At 41.8% G+C, this 24,685-nt stretch overlaps 2 protein-coding genes across 3 annotated transcripts; one reads left to right on the top strand and one right to left on the bottom strand.

Moving 5' to 3' along the window:
* Positions 1 to 270: 270 nt before the first annotated feature.
* si:dkey-16l2.16 (ras-related protein Rab-35) lies at positions 271 to 13,487 on the top strand. 2 transcript variants are annotated; one of them, XM_044331101.1, is made up of 7 exons: positions 271 to 614; positions 2,133 to 3,073; positions 6,244 to 6,294; positions 9,225 to 9,348; positions 9,452 to 9,576; positions 10,234 to 10,358; positions 11,588 to 13,487. In XM_044331101.1, exons 2-7 carry the CDS (start codon positions 3,019 to 3,021, stop codon positions 11,735 to 11,737), a joined length of 630 nt encoding a protein of 209 aa, XP_044187036.1. In that variant the 5' UTR covers positions 271 to 614; positions 2,133 to 3,018; the 3' UTR covers positions 11,738 to 13,487. The 2 variants fall into 2 exon arrangements, with proteins under 2 accessions (XP_044187036.1, XP_044187037.1); XM_044331102.1 differs by lacking the exon at positions 271 to 614 and adding an exon at positions 974 to 1,168.
* A 1,859-nt stretch (positions 13,488 to 15,346) lies between these two features.
* On the bottom strand, positions 15,347 to 24,234 carry anapc2 (anaphase promoting complex subunit 2). The gene is made up of 14 exons (XM_044331063.1): positions 23,868 to 24,234; positions 22,495 to 22,744; positions 22,093 to 22,414; positions 21,856 to 21,988; positions 21,545 to 21,770; positions 20,416 to 20,535; positions 20,126 to 20,243; positions 19,714 to 19,892; positions 19,411 to 19,552; positions 18,186 to 18,261; positions 17,899 to 18,102; positions 17,069 to 17,201; positions 15,987 to 16,228; positions 15,347 to 15,874 (listed from the first exon to the last, which is right to left on the bottom strand). The coding sequence occupies exons 1-14, from the start codon at positions 23,964 to 23,966 to the stop codon at positions 15,665 to 15,667; spliced, it is 2,454 nt and encodes an 817-aa protein (XP_044186998.1). The 5' UTR covers positions 23,967 to 24,234; the 3' UTR covers positions 15,347 to 15,664.
* Between the last annotated feature and the right edge of the window lie 451 nt (positions 24,235 to 24,685).

Genomic DNA, 24,685 nt, shown 5'->3' with positions numbered 1-24,685 from the left:
TGTACGTGCTGCGTCCCACAAGTTGCGTCTATTGCTGCCTTCCAGTGCTGTGGGAAAATAAAAAACTCACATCTACAGCACAGGGGAAAGACACAACAAACTGGATAGTAGCCTGGATTTCCAGAGCAACATCTAAACGTCACACTATCTAAATAGCTTCTAGCGTGCATTTTTCCTCCGATATGCCTCCTTTTATACGATATTTTGATTCATATTTGTGACCGACTTTATGGCACGTCCGTGAATGCAGCACGTGTTGCAGCCGGAACAGGCAGCAGCAGCAGACCGTGTTTACTGAAATTACACATTTACGCCTCTTTGTTCTCTTCTTTATGACTCGCGTACGATAAATTTCCTCAAAATACGATAATCTTAACATCTCCTATCCAGCAACGCTGTTCCCAACATGACGCGAAGGCAGCACGAGATGTTGAATTTCCCCCACATGACGTGAAGGCAGCATCAGATGATGAGAGTGGGTCATCAGCTGCAGACAGTCAGGTGTGGTCGGCGGGACACTTTCCGAGCGGACACCACCGGGACAAAAACAACGTCTACCGCGGATCTGTAAACATGACCCACCGGAGGAGCACCGACTTCACCAAATGACCAAAGTGAGTTTCTTACATGAGCTGTTATAAACTTTCTGCGAGGGCTGAGAAGTTTTCTGACGTCTCGGTGTTGCAGGCAGGCAGGCAGGCAGGCCAGGCTCAGGCCCAGACACCGCAACTCAAATCTGGATAACAAATCTGGACGTTTTGAGGTTTTTTCTTGCTTATCGGCAGCAGCGCACATCTTATCAACCACAACTCAGCATTTATGTGATTTTTTACGACCTCTTTATTATTCCGGTTGATATTGTCAGCGTTTAACTTATAGAAATTCGTAGTTAAATCGCTGTTTTTGCGGCTCCAGCGTTAACTGCCACCTACGGCGAACGTCTGGCTGCCGTTAACGTCTATAACCGTTGGACGTAAACTGTAGTTCAACGAGCTGAAAACACCGTGTCCGTGTTCCCAATGTGAGCCGAACCGAAAAACGTCTATTTGAGTCGTTATTTACATATTCACACGGTTAACTGAAGAGCGACGACGACATTAATTAAAGCGATTTCCCGAAAAATCAGGGATTTCCGGGGGAAGTTTGTCGCAGCGTTCTTCCACACAAGGTGAGTTACTGGATAGTGTTTCCGCAGAGGGTCAAACTGACCTCCACACTTCAATGATCGATACTGATGTTCATTTATGACATGTTAGACAAGTCAATTTAATATCGATCTATTTATTGAATGATTGTCCTGTAGCTACTGATCGATGCTTTTTTCTTGCGTTTGGAGGAATAATTGCGCCAAACTACGTTCACAATTTTGGCAAAAAAAAAAAATCGACTTGTTTATCAGCAAGTGGTCGTACTCCATATTTAATGACTCGAGACGTTTTCTGAAACATTAATTATCAGTTATGTTTATCACACTAAATACTTATTTTAGTGAATGATTTGCTGTATAAACACACAGCCTGGCGCAAACGGCAGTAAATAATGCTGAAAATAGATGTTTTTATTGAAACAGAGGCAGTTTTAGGGATTCATTGGAAGCCGAATTTGAAGGAAAGCCAATACAAGACTGGACAAGATCTGTAATTATATTGTGCAGTGTTACTGATGTGCAAATAATCAGTAAATTGCACATTTTTTTTAAGCTGCGACTGGTGTTCCCTCCTTGGGATAAAACGCTGGCATTAGCAGCCTTTCCTGTTTTCATGGAAAACTGCCCCAACCTCAGTTCACCGAGCTCCTGCTGGTTAACTTCCCTCATTTAGCTCACAGTGAGGCTGTCAGGGAGGCTTCTGTTCGTGCTAACTTATAAGATGGGTGGCTGTGGATATGGAGTAAAGCAGGATGAGGAAGTTATATTTAGTGACTCAGCTGTTGTTTGAGGAGCAGGGAGGGGAAGGTAAGGAGGGGCAACACACAAACACACACACACACACACACACACACACACACACACTGCAGACCACAATCAAACATTAAATGACAATCACAGTTGTGAGCTGTGTGACTGATGTGCTGTGATATTGTCTAACCTCTTATTACAGTCTTCGTCTCTCTCTTGTCTTTTTGCTCTGCAGCTTTTTTTTTTGAAAACGTGGGCTGAAGAAGCAAGAAGCCTCATCCTCATGTAATGAAACAGGGAACGGTTTTACCCAACCAACACAGGAACTGAAGTGAAAGTAAAGGATCAGCGCAAAGGAACCTCAGCAGATGTAACCACTACTGACCGAGCTGCAGTGAAAAAGAGGAACGGCTCAGTTTCTCGCTTCTTTTTTTTTTAAAAAGGAGGAGGGGGAGGATGGATTTAATGAGTTCAGGGCAATAACTGGATTTATAATCACTTGTCAAATCCATCTCATCATGGAGGGTTAGATGTGTGATGTTCAGTGTTTTGTTTTGTTTTTAAACGCACAGATCTCTGTGAAGACGCTCCGCATCCCGAAGGAGAAAGAAAGCACAACAACAACACAACCGACAGAACTGTGAATGTAAAAATCGATGAGTCGCCATAAGTTGGAAATCCCCCCCCCCCTCCAGCCCTCTTCGCAGGAGTCTCATCGGGTGGAACTGGAACTAAAGTGGAAGCACGCTGCCGCTCTCTCAGCTGTCAAGCATGAATCATAAGTGCGGCATGCTCCAGAAACGCCGCATGTTCTGCTGCCTGCTGCGGTTTCACTTTGAAACCAAAAGACGGTGATGTGAACTAAAACTCCAGGATAACAAAAAAAAACACCCGACGACTTACAGAAAGAGCAGAAACTCATGTGGAAATGTCCTCTAATTGGCTAATTGGGAATGATTTTTGGACAAACTCTTGTGCTGTTTTGATCTGGTAGCATTCAGAGGCGGGAGGAAAAACAAACAAACAAACAAACAAACAAACATAAAGACAAAGTGGGAGAGAAGGAATATCACCTCCTATGAAACTGATCTTACTCGGGATTTCAGTGAGAAGCCTTCCACATGGCGGGGAAGGACTACAATCATCTCTTTAAGCTGCTCATCATTGGAGACTCCAGTTAGTGCTTTTTTGATTCATTTAACATTTAAACACAACAGCTTTATGTTTGTTATTGACGTCGTAGCGGCTGCTGGTGATGGACCGCGTTTTACTGAAAAGTGTTCCACAACCACCTCAGATGTTCCTAATAGTGAATCTGAGCGTCTAAAACAGGAGACGCAACCTTTTTCAGAGCAGAGATGGAGGGAAATAACGTTAAAGATGATATTAGTTTGATGCGTCGCTGTGAAAATGGTTTATTTAACTTCAGCTGCTCTCCACACACACTCTCACCTCCAGCTCTGCTGTCAGTAAGCGACTCCTGGTTGCGGGACGAGTCGAAGGCGAGATGTGATGATTTTGTCGGTTGTTCTCTCTGGAAGTCAGTCGTGTGCGTCCGACACCGGGAATATTTTAGATTTTATGGATTCAGACTTTCTTGTTGTTCTTACAGTTCTTATCGAATCAGAGTTCCAGTTAATAATTTGAGATAAAACGGAACATAAATAGATTTATTTTCATCGGATTTCAGCTGCTGTTAACAGTTATGGTATTTTTTTGAAGAGCTGAGTTTAGACAGAAACTTAAAGGTGCAGTTTGTAGAATTTAGCGGCATCTAGCGGAACGGACTTGACCTTTTTAGAATGAGCCTTTATATCTACGGAGCGAGCGGATCCTCTTCCACAGAGCCGCCATGTTTCTACAGTAGCCCAGAACAGACAAACCAAACACATTCAGCTGGTGTCAATCTGCAACCTCACCACTAGATGCCACTAAAACCTACACACTGGTCCTTTAATCATCTGCAGTTATTTTGGTTTAATTATTGGAATTAAATTTACTTAAATGACAACACAGTGCAGCTGGTGGAAACTGGTTCCAGTACAGTGAGTAACAACACAGAACAACATTTCCATTCAGACTGATTGATTGTGAAACGTCCTGGTTGGAGTCATTGAACCTCCTGGAGGAGCTGGATGAGGATTGTTGGTTTTTGACTGTTTGAAGTGTTCTGGTTGCTTCGCTGCTTCTTTGATGAGTGCGATTTGTGTCTAAAGTTGATGATTAATAGGTTTGGATGTATTGAGCTGCAGATTATTGTCTGTGCAGCAGTAACTGCTTGAATTAACCTGTTTAATGTGTTTCCTGTTATACGATATGAAGTGTATAACTGTTGTGTCGTCTGCATAGATGTTAACAGCTGTGCTGGGATGTGAGTTGAGTTTTTTTTTTGTTTGTTTTTTTGTGCAAACATTTGATGTTTGCAGCTTCTCAAATACAAAGATCTGATGCTTTCTCTCGTCTAACATCGTAGTAAACTAAATATTTTTGGGTTTTGGATTGTCGGTCAGACAAAAAAAAGACTTTATCTTGGAAACTTTGAGCTTTTTTCACAGTTTTCTGCCGATTAATTGATATTAAATCTCGCCATGAACAAGTAGAACCTCGGCTGTTGAATGTTCTGGTACGTTATGACCAAGAACATTTAAAAAAAAAAAAAAAAAGAAGTCGTCTTGTACTTTTAAACCTGCTGCAGGAAATGCTGAGTCGTTTAGATCACCTTCCTGCCGGCATTCAGATGTTTTCGCACACTGATTAGACTTCACTGTGTCACTGCTGTCTACTGTGAGACGGAGCTGCAGTTTTAACACAGTAGAAGAAGATTAGTACATTAGTGACCAGTCGTCATTAATCAACTCTGCACTCTGTTTTACATTTAACTTGTGAAATACTGTTTATGTACGAGGTGGATACTTCATGATATTGTTTTTCTTTAGTGTATTTCCTGTAGTATTTCCTCTAATTATTCCAGCAGTGGAGGAAATACTCAGATCCTTTATTTCAGTAAAAGTATCAGTACTACAATAAAAATGTTAAAGTCCTGCATGAAAAATCCTATTTAGGTAAAAGTGTATTAGTATTACCAGTTAAATTTACTTAAAGTACTAAAGTAAAAGTACTCATCTTGCAGAAAATCCTGCCATGACTGATTATATTGAATATATTCAGTGAAGTACAACATCAACACTGATGAGTCAGTGCATCAGCAGCGTTTTTACAGTCGTAGCTGTTTGAGGTGGAGCCGGTTTGAACCGCTTTGAGAGGGTCACAAGATAAATCTGAGCAGTCTCGAGATGAATGATCCGGTAGGAAAGAAAGAAAAAGCAAAGTTCTGCTACATAAACTTGGTTTCATTTTTCAGAACTTCTCTGTAATCTTTGCATTTTTTGTGAGAGTTTTTACCTCTTCGGGCCTCAGACGGTTAGTTATTTGAAACCACGTGAGGGGAACTGCAAACAACTCATAGACATCTGAAACACGATACACAATGAGTTTTAGAAAGTACAATATCTCCCTCTGAAATGCAGTCGAGTGGAAGTATAAACAAATAGAAATACTCAAGTAAAGTACAAGTACCTTTTTTTAAAATCATGCTTAAGTACAGTATTTGAGTAAAGATATTGTTTGGTATCATTTGTCAGCAGAAGTCACAGGTTTCAGTTTATGAAGATGTTTTCCATGATGGTTCAGCCTCGTAACGATCCGTTCAAATGATTTAACCAGCTGTGTTATTTTATTAATGTGCTCAAAAATACTTTTGACTCATCAGATGGCCAGAAAGTGACGTTTGTTGCCTTCGGGACTCATAAAAGTGTGAAATTATGATGATTTCCTCCAGGATGAGTATTTAACACGTCAGCAGTACCGTAAATACGAGGTGTTCGGTCTTTTTACAAGTTTATATGCAAGAATTCTGCATTTTTAAAGATGCGTTTGAGAAATGATCGTATCGTTTTGTGAATTACTCTTTGATTCTCACCTTGCTGCTGGATTCTGGTTTGTCTAGTTGTTTTCGAACAAGTCGCCACTGGTTCAAACGGGGCAATTTTCAGCTTTAGGGATGTGTGAGCCTCTTTTTTTTTTTTTTCTTTTTTTTTTAAATCGCACTGTTCAAGCTCACTCATTTCCTCTAAGAGTTTCACCTCTGCCCTTGTTTCTTGTTTGTTTCGCTTTTGTTATCCTTTCAACATTCCTGGGACGAAGCTGTCTTTGGTTTCGTCTTTCTGAGATTTAAACCTGAGACAAAACTAGTTTATCTGGTTCCGATTGGTCACATTATTTTCCTCAGATTGAGTTATTTGTTAATCTTATCCCTGTTGATCTCTGTTTCTCTCTCTCTCTCTCAGATGTGGGGAAAAGCAGCCTTCTGCTGCGCTTTGCAGACAACTCCTTCTCTGGTGAGTCATTACAGCGTCTGCCACAGCAGGAAATCCAACAAAACTTATCCAGAAACCTCAGTGACACACATTAGACTTTACTTTCAGGCAGAGAATTACAAGTATTTTATCAAATCACGTCATCTCATCTCCTCCAGGGTTTAGCAGAGCTGTTCTAACCTGTCAGGAGCTCCAGAAGGAGGCACATTATTGGACAGAATGCTCATATTTTGGTGGAAAGGTGGACATGAATGTGGAAAATTTGATATAGAATGACAGATATCCTCTCCAAAAAGATGGATTGGATAAAATAATAATGATAATAACAAACTTTATTTTTATAGCTCCTGTCAGAACCCGAGATTACAAAACGATTTACAACATAATTACAAAATAAATCTAAACGGGAGGAGAGGAAGTGTGTACGATGGTTTCCGTGTCTCTAAAGCTCAGACTTGAATGGATTTTGATGATATTTCTAAAGATGATAGAAACAAAATTGGACGACCTTGTAGCTCAAAAATGAGGCGGAACTCAAACAGTCCACCGAGGTTTCTCTGGTTTTACTGGTACGTATAACTGGGTATCATCTGCATAGAGATGTCTGTGAATGATGCGGCCAAGTGGGAGCACATGCAGTGAGAATAAAAATGGCTCCCGGATGGACTCTTGGAGGACTACGAATGGTACCAGAGGAGATGAAACGTGATCGCTTCACATCCACAAAGCTGCATCCACTTTGCCCAAAAACAAATTCCTGTAACTTCCAGTTAAAGCTTCTGCTCACCACACCGGTGCTTTTGGTTATTTTGGCTAACACTGGGACGCTCTGGACACTAAATACATTATACATACATCCTGCACGAACAGCTGCAACAAAACTAACGAGAGACAGAGGCAGAGAGATGTCTAATTAGCCAAAATAAGTGAAAACACCTCTGTGTGTGTGTGTGTGTGTGTGGGCTTTAATTGGAAACAGCCATAATACAAAAGCGAATTTCACTAATTGGTAACTTCTTTGAACCATCGCTATCCTGAACATGATTTATTTCCCCAAGTACAGATGATTTGACACATCACAGTATTTGTTACCTTGCGACGCGGCTGGATTCTTCAGATCACGCGAGAATCCGTCTCGTCGGGCTTCAAGTTAATGCGTTTCAGCGTCCTGCGAGGATTGCCGCATGATCTCGAAAATCCAGCTGCGTGGACGTACTCGAGACTGATAGACTGTGATAGATGGTTCGTCCAAAGTTCCTTCCCTTCTCTTAACAGTTTCCAAGGACGACGTCTCAGATGGTTCAGCGTAACAAACAAACAGACTAGCTAACGTACAGCGTTAGCAAACCTACCCGTCAGAAGTCATTTCAGATCTTTCGTCTCGTAAGAGGAAATGAAATTCTTTTTGCAGCAAAGCAACAATTTAAAAAGTGCTGGATGATTCGTGCGACTCAGACAAAAATAAGGATGTATGTTTAAAATCAAGGAAAACATTAACGAGAAGAAGCAGAAGAAGAAGTGCTGATCTGTGTGAGGAAGCAAGAGACAGTTTATTAGAACTAAGAGCGTTTATTACTCATGAGATGAACTCTGCTGGATGTAGTAAACATTTACAACATACAGTTACTCTGGTTTACGCTTCCTCTACTCTTTTAGTTTAGTGATGTTAGAAATCTGCTGAATGATGCTTTATGTCAACAGCGAGGTCAGAGAGTAAAGTTTTATCTTATTGGCCAAAAAAATGAAACTCAGGTTGTTAAAAAAATAATTTTCTGCTAAACGTTTGTGCCGACAAGCTGAATCTTAATATGATGCGTTCAGGTCATGTGCCTCCGCTCAGATACAGTCCAGTCTGCTGGTTGTCTGGTTGTCTGTTGGTTGTCTGTTGGTTGTCTGCTGGTTGTCTGCTGGTTGTCTGTTGGTTGTCTGTTGGTTGTCTGCTGGTTGTCTGTTGGTTGTCTGCTGGTTGTCTGCTGGTTGTCTGTTGGTTGTCTGTTGGTTGTCTGTTGGTTGTCTGTTGGTTGTCTGCTGGTTGTCTGCTGGTTGTCTGTTGGTTGTCTGCTGGTTGTCTGTTGGTTGTCTGTTGGTTGTCTGTTGGTTGTCTGTTGGTTGTCTGCTGGTTGTCTGTTGGTTGTCTGTTGGTTGTCTGCTGGTTGTCTGTTGGTTGTCTGTTGGTTGTCTGCTGGTTGTCTGGTTGTCTGTTGGTTGTCTGTTGGTTGTCTGCTGGTTGTCTGTTGGTTGTCTGCTGGTTGTCTGCTGGTTGTCTGTTGGTTGTCTGTTGGTTGTCTGTTGGTTGTCTGCTGGTTGTCTGTTGGTTGTCTGCTGGTTGTCTGTTGGTTGTCTGTTGGTTGTCTGCTGGTTGTCTGCTGGTTGTCTGTTGGTTGTCTGTTGGTTGTCTGTTGGTTGTCTGCTGGTTGTCTGTTGGTTGTCTGTTGGTTGTCTGTTGGTTGTCTGTTGGTTGTCTGCTGGTTGTCTGGTTGTCTGTTGGTTGTCTGTTGGTTGTCTGCTGGTTGTCTGTTGGTTGTCTGTTGGTTGTCTGTTGGTTGTCTGCTGGTTGTCTGTTGGTTGTCTGCTGGTTGTCTGGTTGTCTGTTGGTTGTCTGTTGGTTGTCTGCTGGTTGTCTGTTGGTTGTCTGTTGGTTGTCTGCTGGTTGTCTGTTGGTTGTCTGTTGGTTGTCTGTTGGTTGTCTGTTGGTTGTCTGCTGGTTGTCTGCTGGTTGTCTGGTTGTCTGTTGGTTGTCTGCTGGTTGTCTGCTGGTTGTCTGTTGGTTGTCTGTTGGTTGTCTGTTGGTTGTCTGCTGGTTGTCTGTTGGTTGTCTGCTGGTTGTCTGCTGGTTGTCTGCTGGTCGTCTGTTGGTCGTCTGCTGGTTGTCTGTTGGTTGTCTGCTGGTTGTCTGCTGGTTGTCTGTTGGTTGTCTGTATGTTCTCTGAAGGTCGTCTGGTCTCCTGCAGGCAGCTACATCACCACCATCGGCGTCGACTTTAAGATCCGAACAGTGGACATCGACGGGGAGCGAGTCAAGCTGCAGATCTGGGACACGGCGGGACAGGAGAGATTCAGAACCATCACATCAACGTAATAAACTCCAGATCACGATACCAGTTCATCATTTATATCTCGTCTGGTAAATTAAACTGAATGTACAGGTGTGTTATGATAATTCATTCTGTGTCTGCAGGTATTACAGAAACACACATGGTGTCATTATTGTTTACGACGTGACGAATCCGGAGTCGTTTGTAAATGTTAAGAGGTGGTTAAATGAAATCTCCCAGAACTGTGACAGCGTCTGCAAGATCCTGGGTGAGTTCACTGAGTTGTTAGTTGTTGTTAGTTGTTGTTAGTTTAATCATTAATCGTAGTTTTGTATCTTCTTCTTGTAGGATAAATTCATTCATGGGATTTGTTAAAGATATATATATATATATGATAGTTATAAAAATATCGTTGGTTTTGGCTTCTTGGTGGATGTCACCTTGGAAACTATAACGGGCCTTTTTTTGATATTTTTTGACATCTTATAGACCAAATGATCAATCAATTAAATGAGGAAAATAATCAGCAGATTAATCTGCATTAATTAATGAAAATACTTGTCAGTTGTTGTTTCATCTGTTTCATTTGTTCGTTATTCCTGATGAGTTGATGCATTTCCATCAAGTGTTTTTGTTCATAGTTTCAGTTTGACGGTTATTTTGTTCACTTCCTTTAATCAGCTGATCTGCTCTCCAGTGGAAGGTCCCGTCACACATTAATGAGTATGAATGATTCCTCTCAGGTCTGCCGTCTGAGAGATTAGTTGAAAATAAAAGTTAAAATAGTAACAGTAGCCTCAAAAACAAAGAGTGGACTTTCAGAGGGGTTTTTCATGAGTATATTATCAAAACGTCTCGAGCAGAACTTCTGAAATTCGTCCTAAAAGTACAGAAATGAAGATGTGATGTTCTCTGCTTCTCTCAGTGGGAAACAAGAACGACGACCCTGCCAGGAAGCAGGTGGATACCCAGGATGCAATGCGTTTTGGGGAGTCGGTGGGAGTTCGAGTGTTCGAGACGAGTGCCAAAGAGAACATAAACGTAGAAGAGGTAACGTCAAGATTTATAAACCAATAAAGTAATTTAGTTTTAATGTATGAACTATAAAGACCCGTTCAGCCTGAATCTGGTCTGCAGAGAAGCTGCTTTTAATTCAGACACTCAATGTTTTATACAAGTTAGACTGTTTTCTAGATTTTCATATCTGAGAACACAAACATCCAGTGTTGGAAAGTAACCAAGTACATTTACTGAAGTACAGTTTTGAGATATTTGTACTTTACTTGAGTATTTCCATGTGATGCTACTTTCTACATTTCAGAGGGAAATATTGTACTTTCTACTCCACTACATTTATTTGACAGCTTTAGTTACTTTTCAGATGAAGATTTGACACAATGGATAATATAACAAGCTTTTAAAATACAACACATTGTTAAAGATGAAACCAGTGGTTTCCAACCTTTTTGGCTTTTGACGTCTTACAAAAAGCAGTGTGTAGTCGGGGTCACATTTCACATGTCTATGAGTTGTTAACAGCTCCACCAAATAGTGATTTTTCCCTCTAAACTTCTCACATGCTTTCATTTCAATAAATGTTCAAATGATCCAATATTTCAGCAAAAATCAAAGATTAGAGAAAAAGTCCAAAAACTGAAAACAGATTTGTGTATCAGAACTTTGTTTTTTCTTCTTTCCTCTCCCATTAATCATCTCACGACCCCTCAGATTTATCTGCTGACCCTTTGGAGGGGCCCGACCCCTAGGTTGGGAACCACTGGACTAAACTAGCTAACTGTATATAAAGTAGTGTAAACTAGCTCCACCTCCAGCAGCTACAACAGTAACATGCTGCTCTAACACTGATGCTTCACTATTAATAATCTAATGATGTCATATATGATAATATATCAGTCAGAGGGACCAAACCACTACTTTTACTGCAATACTTTAACTACATCAAGCTCATAATACTTATGTACTTTTACTGCAATACTTTAACTACATCAAGCTCATAATACTTATGTACTTTTACTGCAATACTTTAACTACATCAAGCTCATAATACTTATGTACTTTTACTGCAATACTTTAACTACATCAAGCTCATAATACTTATGTACTTTTACATGCAGGATTTTTACGTTGCTGTATTTGTACTTTTACTGCAGTAAAGGATCAGAACATTTCTTCCTCTGCTGCAAACTTCAGGGGTCAAAAGATCACGTTCAGACATTTCTGAAGTCTCATTGTTTTTGTGTTTTTGTTCCTGCGTTCAGATGTTCATGGCCTTCACCCACATGGTGCTCCGGGCCAAGAAGCAGAGCCAGAACCGAGCCGAGAGGGAACGAGAGCGGGAGAAAGACACGGTCAACATCAACGCGCAGAGAGACCGGGACCGCAGGAAGAGAGGGAAGAAATGCTGCTGAGACCCAAAAACGAGACACCAAAAGCCACGACGGCGCTGTCGCTTACCGCTCGCACAAAAAAAAAAAAAAAAAAAAGAAAAAAGCATTCAAACAAGATTGGGAAACCCCGTGCCTTAGGAGAGAAAAGTGTTTTAAACTGCAGATGTGAATGTTAGAAACTGTGCGGTTCACTATTTACTATGCCAAGTTAGACCACAAACAGGCTGCAGGTCACCGAGGCCGAGGGATTCAGTCTGTCAGCGCTGACTGCATGCCGAGTTAAAGGACCAGTCTGCTGGGTTTTGTTGTTTTTTTTTTTTTTTTTGCTTGATTCAGCCTCTTTTACTACAAGATCACATTTAACGCAGCCGCAGTGTTTCAGGTGGTTTTAGTTGTTGGGAGGACGGAGGAGTCGGTTTCTCTCTTCTCGCCTTTACAGCCAGAAATCTGCAAACCAACATCCCAGATCCTCAGGACATATGAACGTCTGCCAGAGGATGAGTCTTGATATTTCAGATGACCTCTGACCTTTTCTTTAGCTAACATTCCCACTAAAACACAAGAAATCTGTCGTCATGAAATTCACAGCTCTAAGAACAGTTAAATCCTCCGTTAATCATTTTATTGATTAAACATCAGAAAACAGGCCAAACACACCAGAATCAACATAATATCCTGTTTATTTCTACGTGAGACAAAGAAAAGCTGAAATTTGATAAATTTGACTTATTAATGATCAAAATCAACTTAAAATTTCAACCGTAGTTTCCACAAGTCTCTGCTCAGACTGTCATGAAGTTCTGTGTGGAGACATAATCATATTTTCCAGACTATTAGTCTTAGTGACCTTCAGACATGTTCGATTTTCCACGTAAAGAAAAGGACAAACTACAGTTTTATTCAGCTTGTTTGAGACTCTAGAAACGACTAAAACCTCACTTTTATTCTCAGTGAATCATTTAGTTTATTTAACATCAGAAAAAAGGTAAACGTCATCAAATTTGGGGCTTTTTTTTTTTTTTAGCTTGAAAAGTGAGAAAATGAACCGTACTGATGACATAAAGTTAAATTTAATCCATTTACAGATCGATAAACTATTAACAAACTTTACATCGTGCCTGAATCATCCGTGTGTTTGACGCTCTTATCCACCGCCGGTGATATTTGGTTCGAGACAATCCTTCACAGAGTCTAACTCTAAGTGCAGATTGACGTGAAAAGCCGCACGACGATAACTCGACCGTGATGTAATCAGACACGAGACGTCTCACATCTCTTCTTCTTCTCAGCCTGTATAAAAAAGGATCAAACACGTCATTAAATCTAGAATCCTGTCGCCCGCTGTGGTCGTAAACGTTAAGTGTGATCGTGGTGAACGAGCTAAAACATGCAAAAAAAACAGCGTCATGGTCCTTTAACTTTGCACTAGTGAAACCACTGTTACATGCCGACATGTTTTTTTTTGTTGTTTTGTTTTTAATCCAGTGTAAGTATCTGACCACTGAAAGGGAACTCTGGTTACAGTCGCTACTAAATCGTAACTTAGACGCACTAACAGGTGTGAAGAGTGACGTTCGTCTGTTTGCCTTAAGATGAGGCCAGTAATCCACGACTACGCTGTGTGTAACCTCGACACGACACGACGAGCCCCCAAACGTTCAACAGTCAGTCATTACTATGTTGTGTGTGTGTGTTTTTTTTTTTTTTTTAAAATGTAAATCTGTTGTGTAGCAAATGTGTCCAAAACTCCAAATAAAGCAATAAATCCAGAGAGAGTCTGTGTCAATAATATAATTCATGTACAAATAAAAGCTTCTAATGAGGAGGATCAACACTTTTACACACAAAGAAGCAAGTCGAAGCTTCACTAATTACAAATTTAACACTTTAATCCCAGATTTTCTCCTGATTTGTGTTCCAGCAGTTAATACAAGAGTTAAAGGTTAGAGTCTTAAAACAACAGTCATTGAAAGCTGTTCTTCTTGCTGTAATCATTCCTCCTGTTCATACTGACCATTAGAAGATCCCTTCATAATGACCTTACAATGGAAGTGATGGAGGACAAAATCCACAGTCCTCCTTCTGTGCAAAAATGTATTTCAAAGTTTATCTGAAGCTGATATGAAGCTTCAGCATCCAGATGAGTCAAATCAAGTAGATATCTTTCAACGTTACAGTCTTTTTAGTGCCAAAGTTCCTCTTTTTGTTACTATACTTCCACCTGCAGCTCAACAGGGAAACACTGTCCGAGGAAACACAAAGAGGGAATTTGATGCTAAAAAGACTGTAAATGTGTCAGATATCCACTTGATATGACTAACTCAGACTGCTGAAGCTGAACAGAAGCTTCACACAGACTTTTAAATGACTGTGTGGACACACTGTGGATTTTGGTCTCCATCACTTACATTGAAAGCACATTTGAAGGATCTTTTAATATCCAGTATGAACAGGAGGAATGATTACAGCGAGGAAAACCTCTTTCACTGTTACTATGGACACCTGACTGCTGTTTTCAGGTACTTGAATAAATTGTGAACATGTCATTTAACTGAACCCTCAGATGTTTCATCAGGCGTCGAACTGACAAACATCTTCAGGATAAAAGTTGCTTCTAACTGGTCGAGTTTGGAGAAACCAGTCTTCAGTCTGAGAGACTCACTGGGACCAGCTCATACGCTGCAGGTCATGTTGGGATTTTGGGAAAAACTGAATGATAATGAACTTTGTAAAGTTTATTTGATGGCAGGTGAGTTAATAAATGAGGGATGTTTTAAACTGTGACTCTGGAAAAATGCAGTTTGGATCACTGACGGACTTTTAACATCACGGCTGTTCTTCATCAAACCTCGATGTAAACTCTTCACGTCTCATTCTGTTTTGAAAGTTGAAGTGAACATTGAATAATCACAGACTGACGGAGACGTAAAAGCTGTTAAATGAATGTTTCAGTCAGCTGCTCTTATCAGTCACATTATAAACTCTGAAGCAGCTAAACTATCAAAATAAAACTTCCTGTTCAGATTTAATATGAATGAAAACGAGCTTTAAGTGTAGAAACATCTGAACAGTTTGTATAAAGTTGTGGATAAATGATAGTTTAAATATCTGAATGTCGTAAACTGTTATGTCTAATTTAACCAATATAATAATTCAAATGGATTGTTTAGATTTATGAATAAACAGTTAAAATATTAAACTCAAAGCAGCTGATCGATGCTCAGGGATGATTTAATGATTATATGAAATAAATACTGTAAAAAAAGTCAATTTTTATGTAACTATCAGTGTTAAACTACATGAATCAATTCAAATAAACACATTTGTAGCATGACGGTGGGTGTCAGTGAAGGGGGGGGGGGGGGGGCACTGAGGGGGAACATCTGCTTTAGAGCATCCAGCTGCTGCAGAAAAAATGCAGCAACGTTTGGGAATAAAGAGTCTTAAATGTGCCTTCAGAGACAGATTCTGTGTTTCAGACTGTAGATAAATGTTAAACCTGCAGCGTTAATATAATAACTGCTGAACTCCACAGCTGGAAACTTTTCACGCTTCTGCAATGAAATGAAAAAAAATGGGAGACGGAAGGAAACGTGCAGCAGACGATTCAGTTCAGACAAACACACGTTAGACAGTAAAGAGCTTTTATAATTATAATACATCAGTGTTCAACACCAATAGGCTTCACAACAACAAAACATTCCCAGATGCAGCGTCAACCAACGAAGAAGAAGACGAGCCCTCATAAAACGATGCTGCATTCAGGTAACGTGGGAAACTCCGGTTCGACATATCGTTGTGTCAGCGACTGATCAGAATTCATCTGAAAAACAAACAGTGACAGTAAAAACTGACGTAAGCGATATTTCCCACAGCGTGTGAATGCACCGTCACACCATTCAACAGTTTTCTCCTCTTCCTCCTCCTCCTCCTCCTCCTCCTCCTCCTTCAGTTGGCTTTTGGCAGTCTGTAGACGCCTGCGGAGACCATCAGCTGATGCTCCCTGACCTTCCTCTGCAGGAAGGCCTCCAGCTCGTTGACGTCCATCTCCGTGACGACGGGTCCCGTGGCGACGAACATCCGGAGCATGGAGTGGATGCGGTCCAGCGTCATGGAGTCCAGGTTGGTCAGCATGGCCTGGATGTAGGCCCAGAACAACTGCACACACCAGGACAGTACTGCTTAGAATATCTGATCTAGTTTTTATTTCATTTGTGTTTTATTGGTTTTATGATTATTTGTGTGATGAGCGTGTGACGGTTGAACCGACCTGCAGCTTCTCCTCTCTCTGCTCGGACTGCGTGGTGGTGTTGGAGTCTCTCTCCTCGTCGCTGTCTATCAGCATCACGCCTCTCTCCATCTTCTCTTTGGACGAGCCCGTCTCCACCACGTAGTAGCGGCCGCCCGCCTCCTCCCTCAGCACGCCGTGCTGCTGCCACAGAGCCAGCTTCCTGTGCACCAGCTCCTTCGGGGCGCCCAGTTTCCCGCTCAGCTCCTCCAGCGTCCACGAACCTGATGGGACGACCGACAGCCGCCCCGGTTATTTTACTTCTTTCATCTTATGCATCATTTAAAAAGAAGATCTCTAAGAATAATAATTACATCTATAAATAAGTGTTTTCATATCTTTAAACCAGTTTTAATGATCAAACATTCTGTGAATTTAGTGTAAAGCAACGTTACTCTACAGAACATTTATATTATTATAGAGCCGGGTGATGAGTTCAAGGCCCAAATTAAAGCTAATCGGGTTTTTTTTTAACTCTACAGATCATCAACAGTTTCCAGTTGAAGCAGAGAGACGATGCAGCTGAAGCAGAGTTTACTTTCCTCTGAAATACTTTCAGCAGTCGTCAGACTCGTGGTGTAAACATGGAACCATTAATCAAAGTTACTCCGTGTGCTTCCTGCTGCAGCTGTGATCTAACGCTGAGGGCTGGAAAAAGACTGGGACCAAATGAACCCCGTGATTTATTATAAAATATTCTGATTTTAATGACTTATATCATAAACTCAAATATTCTGCTGCTGTTGTTTTGTAGAAACTGTTTAGTTTAAGTTTCATTTTATGTAAAATCGACTCCGTGACACCGACTGATGATTCTGTGTTTGAACCAGAATCACGTTTATTTACTGTGAAGCAGCTGCAGGATTTCAATGTGTGTGTGTGTGTGTGTGTTTGTGTGTGTTTGTGTGTGTGTTCTGGTATTTAGCAGATATGTCGGTGACTCATCTCGCACACAGACAACAGGATGCACATCAAAGTCTGGGAGCTTCCACTGACGCGTCGTCTCTGCTTTAGATGGAAAAACAAAACCCGAGACGTCAGACTTAAAAATGAAACCATGTTACTTTTCTCCTGGAAGTGCAGGATGATGGCGGCGTGGATCGGGGAGACGGTGAGGTTGCTGAGCGTTCGGTCCTCCAGCTCCACGTCCAGAGTGACTGAACCCAGATGAGGCTTCCAGCTCAGCGTCCTCATGGCCTGAAACACACACCGACACACGAACCGCCGTCAGAGAAGAAGAACGACAGAACGACACGACACGGCACCACAGCTGATAGTTGAGACCGAAAATACAGTTTCAATACAGATCAGTGTAAAAATAGTGAGTGAGAAATAAATGATGAACTCCTGCACACTTACTCCAAAAGCCACAATTCACATTTTAATAAAAACAGATTTAGATCTTCGTCAGATCTTCGTCAGGTCAAAGTGTTTTTGTGGCTTCGCAGTGAGTGTGTGGGTGTTATTCTCTTTCCGCTGTCTTCTAATAGCTCTGCACCTACGTGATGTGTGTTTAATTACAGAGAGAGAACTCAAAATGTCAGCGAGCATGACCTTATAAGAGCCAGACAGACAGAACAAAAAGTGTAACTACAATAAAAAGTAAAAGAACAGTAAAGTTTTTGTAGCGGTGTGTTCAAGGACGGTCGGTTGTTTGTGTGAGATGCAGCGTGTTTGTCAGAAACGTTGCTGTTCTGCTTCCAAATCTGACAGAGCAGCTGCTGTCGTGTCCTTGAACGCACCGCCAGTGAAGGTGGAAACTATCTGCAGCAGTTTTCACACATTCAACAAACTCTGCAGGTTGATTTTCATGTTGCATTGAAGTGAATTGAAAGAAATGTTCCTTAAAACACATGTGAAAGCACCGCCGGTGCGGCCGGGAGTCGAGCGGCACCTTGAGTTTCTCGTAGCGGTGCGTGTAGGCCTCCATGGCCTGGCAGGCCAGCGGCGGCAGCTCCAGCTTCTCCTCCTTCAGCGACGGCCAGAACTCGGAGGACAGGATGATGGCCGACAGGGACAGCGGCGGCTGCTCCTCCTCGCTCAGCCTCGACTCCTCCTCGCGGATGTTACTGTTGATCCTGCGGGAGTCGGCCATGTCCTGTTCGGAGAGGGAGGCGCGGTCAGTGAATCTCTCTCTCCGCGAGGAGCGCCAGGCGGAGCGTTCGATGTTAAAAAACGTACCTTCAGCATGACCTCGCAGTAGTGCATGTGAGACTCCCCGAACCGCAGCTTCAGCAGCTCCACGTTACGGATCTCCCTGGAAACACCACAGTACAGTACTTCAAATACTACAATACCCATGAGCCTCAGCAGCTGAGTTCATATGAAAACACTTTGTCTCTACAATCAGGAACAAAATATTCCCACAAAGCTGCTGCTGCTGCTTTAGAATTCATCAATTTATCATTTTTCTAATAAAGTTATTGAAGCTCAACCTCCAACTTCACAACATTAGTTTCCATAATTCCAGTTTTAACTTGTAATAACTGTACGGTGCTTTATTATCAATACACACTATATTTAACCCTCAAACCACCAACTCTTCAATCATAAATCCATCTTGAACTGTCTGATGATGTAAACACGCTATAATGCTGCGTTCATGTCCCATCAGAGTTATCGTATTTACTAGTTTCATGTCAACATCTGATATATCTGACTGGGTAATTAATAATACACCTGAAAACAAACCAAACACGGACGCTGTCGCACGTCAGCCGAATGTGATTAAACTCATATTATAAATGGATATTAAATGTCATTTTTAACCCTGCAAACATCTCCTGATGATAAACGGTCACGTGTCATAAACACGTCGATCGTTCCATCTAATGCTGTTAGAAACACATCAGAATCTGAAGCTGTGTGTCTAATCTGTACTTTTATATTTATATATAAAGATATAATGTCAAGTAGGAGAAATATTCAAGATGATTTCAGGGTTTATTTTTGAATCTAACTCTCAGATTCACTCCGACTCAACCGGACAATCATCTGCTCTTCATCTTCACAACCAGAGGTCCAAATATATCAAACTACTCTTCTCACTCTTCTCACTGTGTTTAATGTTTTCATCCTTTAAATCCTTTAAAAACAGCTTGTTAACAGTGTGACTTTAGTTTTCTCTCATATTTCTGTATGTTTATTATTCAGTTAAAGGTCCTTCTATGACTCCCTGCTTGTGTTTCTTGTTGTTTGTGTTTATTTGTTTGATTTTAACTCAAAGCGTTCTGATTGGATGTTTCTTACAGCAAAGCATTCTGGGACTAGAGTCTTGTATCTTTGACTTTTTTCAGTGTTTTTCAGCACAGCGTCTCATTTTCACATCACACGCCAACACAACGCTGCTCAGTTCGCTGCTCGGGTGTGTTGTTGCTGCTCGGGTGTGTGTTTGCTGACGTGGTACCTGGCTGTGTTGTAGTTGAGTTGGTGCAGCAGTCTGTCAGCCAGGATGGCTCTGTACTCGTCTATGAAGATGTCTTTACTGCCGTAGATGCTGACCAGCAGGCTGATGATGTCTGACGAACGACGCTTCGAACCCGTCTTATCTGACAAACGTTAACAACCACACGTCAGACTCTTTAAATGAAGTTTAAACCATGTAGAAAACTATTTCATACACGTTTCAGGATCATACGTCTGAGCTGCTTCGGTTTGACCAAACAGCAGACAGAGGCAGTGACTTTAAACACGTGATGCATTCACTGACCGGGGACGGCGTCGGTCGGGTCTGGGGTCCAGTCCTCCGGGTCGTTGCCTTCCTCGTCGCTGTCCTGCATCTCCAGAGTGACCGGGTCTCCTCTGGACAGCTCGGAGGCCAGATCGGTGCAGCCCTCGGCGTCTCCGGTCAGACCGGCAACGATCTGCCTCACCGTGTCCTCCCGAGTCCTGAAACGCACCACTCGACTCTAACAGCTTCCTTATTTCATCTGATTTACTTGTGTTGTGTTTCTACGTCTAATATTGTATTTTTCATTCATTTATTTAGTTTTTTTATTGCTGTAAAACTCTTTGTAACCTAAAGCAGTTTAACTTTATATCGAGCAAGATTACAACATTTCCCTCCACATGAACTTATAAATAAATAAATAAATAAATAAATATGTGTATAATGAACGGACCTGAGGTATTTGCGGATGGGTTGGCAGGCGACCTGCAGGATGACCATGGAGGGGTCCAGCTCTCTGAGGGCCTTGATGGCCGAGATGTAGACGGTGAGGATGTCAGATGTGTGAACACCTGACGGCACGAAATAAACTTAATAAGACTTCAAATAAATTGAAATGATTTTAAAATCTTTTCACGGTAGAAATACTGAAGAATATAAACACTAAACCTTCAAATATCTAAAATATTAGATATCGTCTGTGTTTGCTGAGGTTTCATGAGGTTTACTGTCTGAACGCCTCACCCGGGTGCAGCAGACGACTCTCGAAGGCAGATTTGAGCGACGTGAGGAGCTGCTGTCTCTGATTGGTTCGTTCCAAACAAAACTTCAGATCCTCAATGGCAGCTTTGGATTCTGGGAAATCTAAAAGAAACGTGGAAATAAAGACATGATATGAAACTGTGCATATTAATCTATACTTTATAGATCGACTAGAATAGTCTGATCTGGACGACAGACGTAATGATGGGTTCAGTCGGACATCAGCTGAGTTACAGTTAAACTCTGATAAACTAAAGAAATGTTGACGTTGCTCTCCAGCTGCAGCAGCTGCAGCAAAGCAATGAACAATAACAGATTATTCTCATGTTTATTATTAATTGTAACAGAAATAAGCAGGAAAAATAGAAAAACAAAACTAAATATGATGTTTTGGGAAATCTACTTGTTAGCCGTTGTACTGAGAGTCCGATGAGAAGATGTTCAAATGTAGTTAGCTTAGCTTAGCTTAGCACAGACACTGGAAACGGGGGGAAACTGTTAGCTTAACTCTGCTGCTTGAGTGCTGACTGGGACCAGAAGGAGAGAACACTGGTTACACTGGTTTTAAAGCTCTTCCTGTTTGTCTGACATGTTGTTAATATACGAACCAGAACGACTCTGAAGTCTTTTATTTGTTCCAAAGTGCAGCAGAAACACTTTTAGTGAAGCAGCTTTTAGTTTTTATGCTCCGAGATAGTGGAACAGTGTTAAAACTTCATTCGTTTGGCTTTTGATCAGGATGTTTTTATGGCTTTCCTGTTTTTAAAAAAGGTTTTATTCCTTCTTATCTACTAGATGGGACCATAAAAATCCCCAGAAGCCATCGACAGCGCAGCAGCAGGGTGCAGTTAGCGTAGTGTTTGCCTTCAGCTTGGTGAAACTAACGTTGGTACTTAAAAAGGTAGAAGATTCACCAGCGTGGAGGAATGACAGGACAAGTTTGTTCTGTATTATTATCAGTTTGTCTGTAAAGCACTTCTGTATAAGAGCTGCTGTAGCAATAAAGTTTGATTTGTTGATTGATAAAATACAGTTTTCTACAACTGTGTAGAAACTCTTCAGTCAAACAGAGAAATGAACTTTAATAACTGAAGTTCTGTTTCCGTCTCACCTCTGATGATGCTGAAGAGCTCTTCGATCCTCATGTTGACGTAGATCCTGCAGAAGAACTGGTGCATGTGGCACCTCCACTGCTTCAGCACGGAGCTGGCAGACTGGCCGGCCTGGATGCTGGGAGTACTGGGAGCGCTGGGAGAAGTGAGAGCGGGTAGCGGAGCGTCTCCGTCCGCCTCGCTGGCGAACACTTTGCTCAGCCAGCCCAGGACCAGCTCCAACCACTGCTCACACAGAACACAACGTTTTAAAAATGAAGAAGAAACTCACCAGCTGATTCAGAGTTTTCATCCAGACCGGATGTTTTACCTCCTGGAACTCCAGCAGGAAGGAGCGCTCGTACTCGCCCCTGCAGTGCTGCTCCATCCGCTGCTCGATGAGCTTGTGGAGGATGGAGGTGACGGCCTCGGAGCTGACCCACTCCAGCAGCTGCAGCTTGGATCTGCCACCGCAGGAAAGATACGAACAGTCAGATGTTTTATGACAGTCTTGATGTGAGGCGGACAACGTGGTGGAGGAGGATTGAAGCTCTCTGAACATACTCACAGTATGTAGCTGAGCTCTTGCAGTTGTTTGAGGGCCTCCTGACACCAGCACTGGTGCGTTGGGACCCCACAGCCAGGACAGACCCCTCCCTCGGGGCCGTCGGTGACCTCGGCCCCGTCCTCGGCCTCCCCCTCCTGGTTTATATACACAGAGAAGGTCCTGCTGTAGAACTCCAGCACTCGCTCCTGGAGAACAGGCGACGGCGAGAAGAGCAGGAGGGCCCTGATGATGGTGAAGGCCCGCTCCTGGAGGCCCCTGGGCCCCGGGCCACGGAGACCGCCGAGGCCCATGTCCTGCCATGTCCCGAGCCTCTCCAAACCAACTAGGAGGAGAGAGAGAGTAGATGTTACTGTTGATGCTTTCACACAGTACTGAACCGTGAAAAGTGTTTCTGCTACTCGCCTAAGAAGGGTTCCAGTCGCTCCAACAGAGTCCGGAAGGTGGTGAGGAGAACCCAGGCCCTGTCTCGCTCCTCCAGCTCGTTCTCCGGCTGTTTGAGTCCGGACCAGAACTCAGGCACCACGGAGGAGGACAGATGCATCTGCAGAGTCTCCAGCAGCCAGCCGCCCAGCAGCTGGCCCAGACCCTGATCACACAGCAGGGCCAGCGAGTCCGAGAGACTCTGCTCCGACACCGAGCAGCCGGGAGACACCTGAGAACAACACCGAGCCAAAACAAGAGATCAATGATTCTGTTCTGACACACAGCAGTATCTTGATCTTTATCTACAAAAGGTTTAATTGTTAATCTGATACCAAAACCATATGTTTCAGTATCAGACTTCGCTGAGATTCAAAACATTTTTCTATAAATTTTCACGTTAACAAAAATAAGCTAAACTTCTCAAATCTAAGGCTGCAACTAATGATTATTTTCACTATTTTCTTGATTAATTAATTAGTCTTTTGGTCTTTAAAAGTCAGAAAATAGTGAAAAACACCCGTTATAATTTCTTAGAGTTAAATGCGACGACTTCAAATGTCTTGTTTTGTCTGATCAACAGTCAGCTTTCATATAAAAGCTTCATATCCTCGTATTCGCAAAGCTGCAACCAGCAAATGTTGGACATTTTTCTTTTAAAAAATGACTAAAACAATTGATCGATTATCAAAATTAATTGTTGCAGCTCTGCTCAAATTCATACAGGACAGGAGGTGGTTTCAAAGGGGCCCAACGGCTAATTGGGGCCCCATAAAAGGTTCATTTGATCATTTCCAGTGGCAAACTAAAGCATTCAAAGCCAACAATATTTCACCTACAGGACACTTTACAACACATGCACACACTTTAGAGCTGGTTTTAGACAGTGAACACACATGTTCTTGTTTGTATAAAACAGTTTCAGGGTTGTATGTGAAGCATAATCCAAACATAATAGACAGTAGCCTCCTTCATTCATGGCTGAAGCTGAAGTGTTGTTATTGACACAAATCTGTTCTGGTCAGATAGCACAAATTATATATTTAGAGAGATTTAAATGAGCATTGTGTTATATTAGTATTTACTGTGGATTTGTGAAAAGTAGAAGAAGCCTCAGAGACAGAAAAAGACCAACAGGAGCACAAAGAGAAAAGGAAAAGAGGATGACATGTACCCCGAATAACCCTTCTGATTAATAAACAGTGTCTGATCACCTCCCACCAGGTTAAAACATGACTAAAAGCATCAAAACATTAAATTATTAGATCTTTAAACGGACTTTGGCGACATCGTTTCACTCCGTGTTGTCTGCTGTGTGTTTGAGCTACAGGTGTCCGGTTATAAAGCAAACTCACCAGAGCTGCAGTGACAGTATCCCAAACCTCAGCGACCCCGGGTTGACTTATCGATCCCGACATTTCGACTGAGTCCGATTCCATCACAATTTCCTCCATCTTTTCTAGGCTGTTCAGAAGCTACAAAACTAGCTTGTGTCGATGAAACATTTAAACTTTGAACTGTTTTGTCTCGTGGTAACGTCAAAAAACGTCTACAAGAGCGCGCGCATCATGTCTTAGAAAGGTGTTATTGATGTAAAAAAGGAATATTTTACCATATTTGTTTAATCTTTCAATTATAAATATGAAATAACGTTAAGTGCTCCCTGCTTGCTTATCGCGGGTTTACTTCTTCTTCTTCTTCTTTGAGTTTCCGGTGGCAGACTGTATGCTAAAATGCTCAATACTGCCCCCCAACAGTTAATAAAACACACACATATAGATAGTTATAGTTCCTCATTCGAGTTGCTTTATGGTTTTATGATTAACGTTTTTACCTGAAGTGTTTTTATATTGTGTCTGTTTACCTTTCACGCCTCTGATTTGGGTTAACTTTTAACCGCCCTTCAGTGGTCACAGTGAGGAACTGCAACACCGTTTTAATAAAACACAACATTGATATTAATATAAAATAGTAATAATTAATTATCACATACAGAATGTAAATTTCTTGTTTTGTTGAAAGACCAGTTGATTACCCAACAAAATCAATTAAAAACTGAGTTTCAAATAGATAAAATATTAGTCACAGAAAATGTACAGATGCATACTGTTATCATCAGTGTTTATTAGTGACTCATAATCATTGAGGTTTTGGGATGGTCAGCCTGGCTTGG

Source organism: Thunnus albacares, chromosome 17 (genome assembly GCF_914725855.1).
Source record: "Thunnus albacares chromosome 17, fThuAlb1.1, whole genome shotgun sequence".
Taxonomy (NCBI): Eukaryota; Metazoa; Chordata; class Actinopteri; order Scombriformes; family Scombridae; genus Thunnus; species Thunnus albacares.
This window is presented reverse-complemented; position numbering and strand designations above follow the sequence as displayed.

Excerpts from the sequence above, each read along its gene's own strand:
- si:dkey-16l2.16 (XM_044331101.1), top strand. The coding sequence starts at position 3,019 with ATGGCGGGGAAGGACTACAATCATCTCTTTAAGCTGCTCATCATTGGA. Across the intron at positions 3,074-6,243 it reads GCTCATCATTGGAGACTCCA|ATGTGGGGAAAAGCAGCCTT; the intron begins GTTAGTGCTTTT and ends TCTCTCTCTCAG. Across the intron at positions 9,349-9,451 it reads TTCAGAACCATCACATCAAC|GTATTACAGAAACACACATG; the intron begins GTAATAAACTCC and ends CTGTGTCTGCAG.
- anapc2 (XM_044331063.1), bottom strand. The coding sequence starts at position 23,966 with ATGGAGGAAATTGTGATGGAATCGGACTCAGTCGAAATGTCGGGATCG. Across the intron at positions 21,989-22,092 it reads CAAGAGCTCAGCTACATACT|ATCCAAGCTGCAGCTGCTGG; the intron begins GTGAGTATGTTC and ends CTGCGGTGGCAG. Across the intron at positions 19,553-19,713 it reads CCCGACCGACGCCGTCCCCG|ATAAGACGGGTTCGAAGCGT; the intron begins GTCAGTGAATGC and ends AACGTTTGTCAG.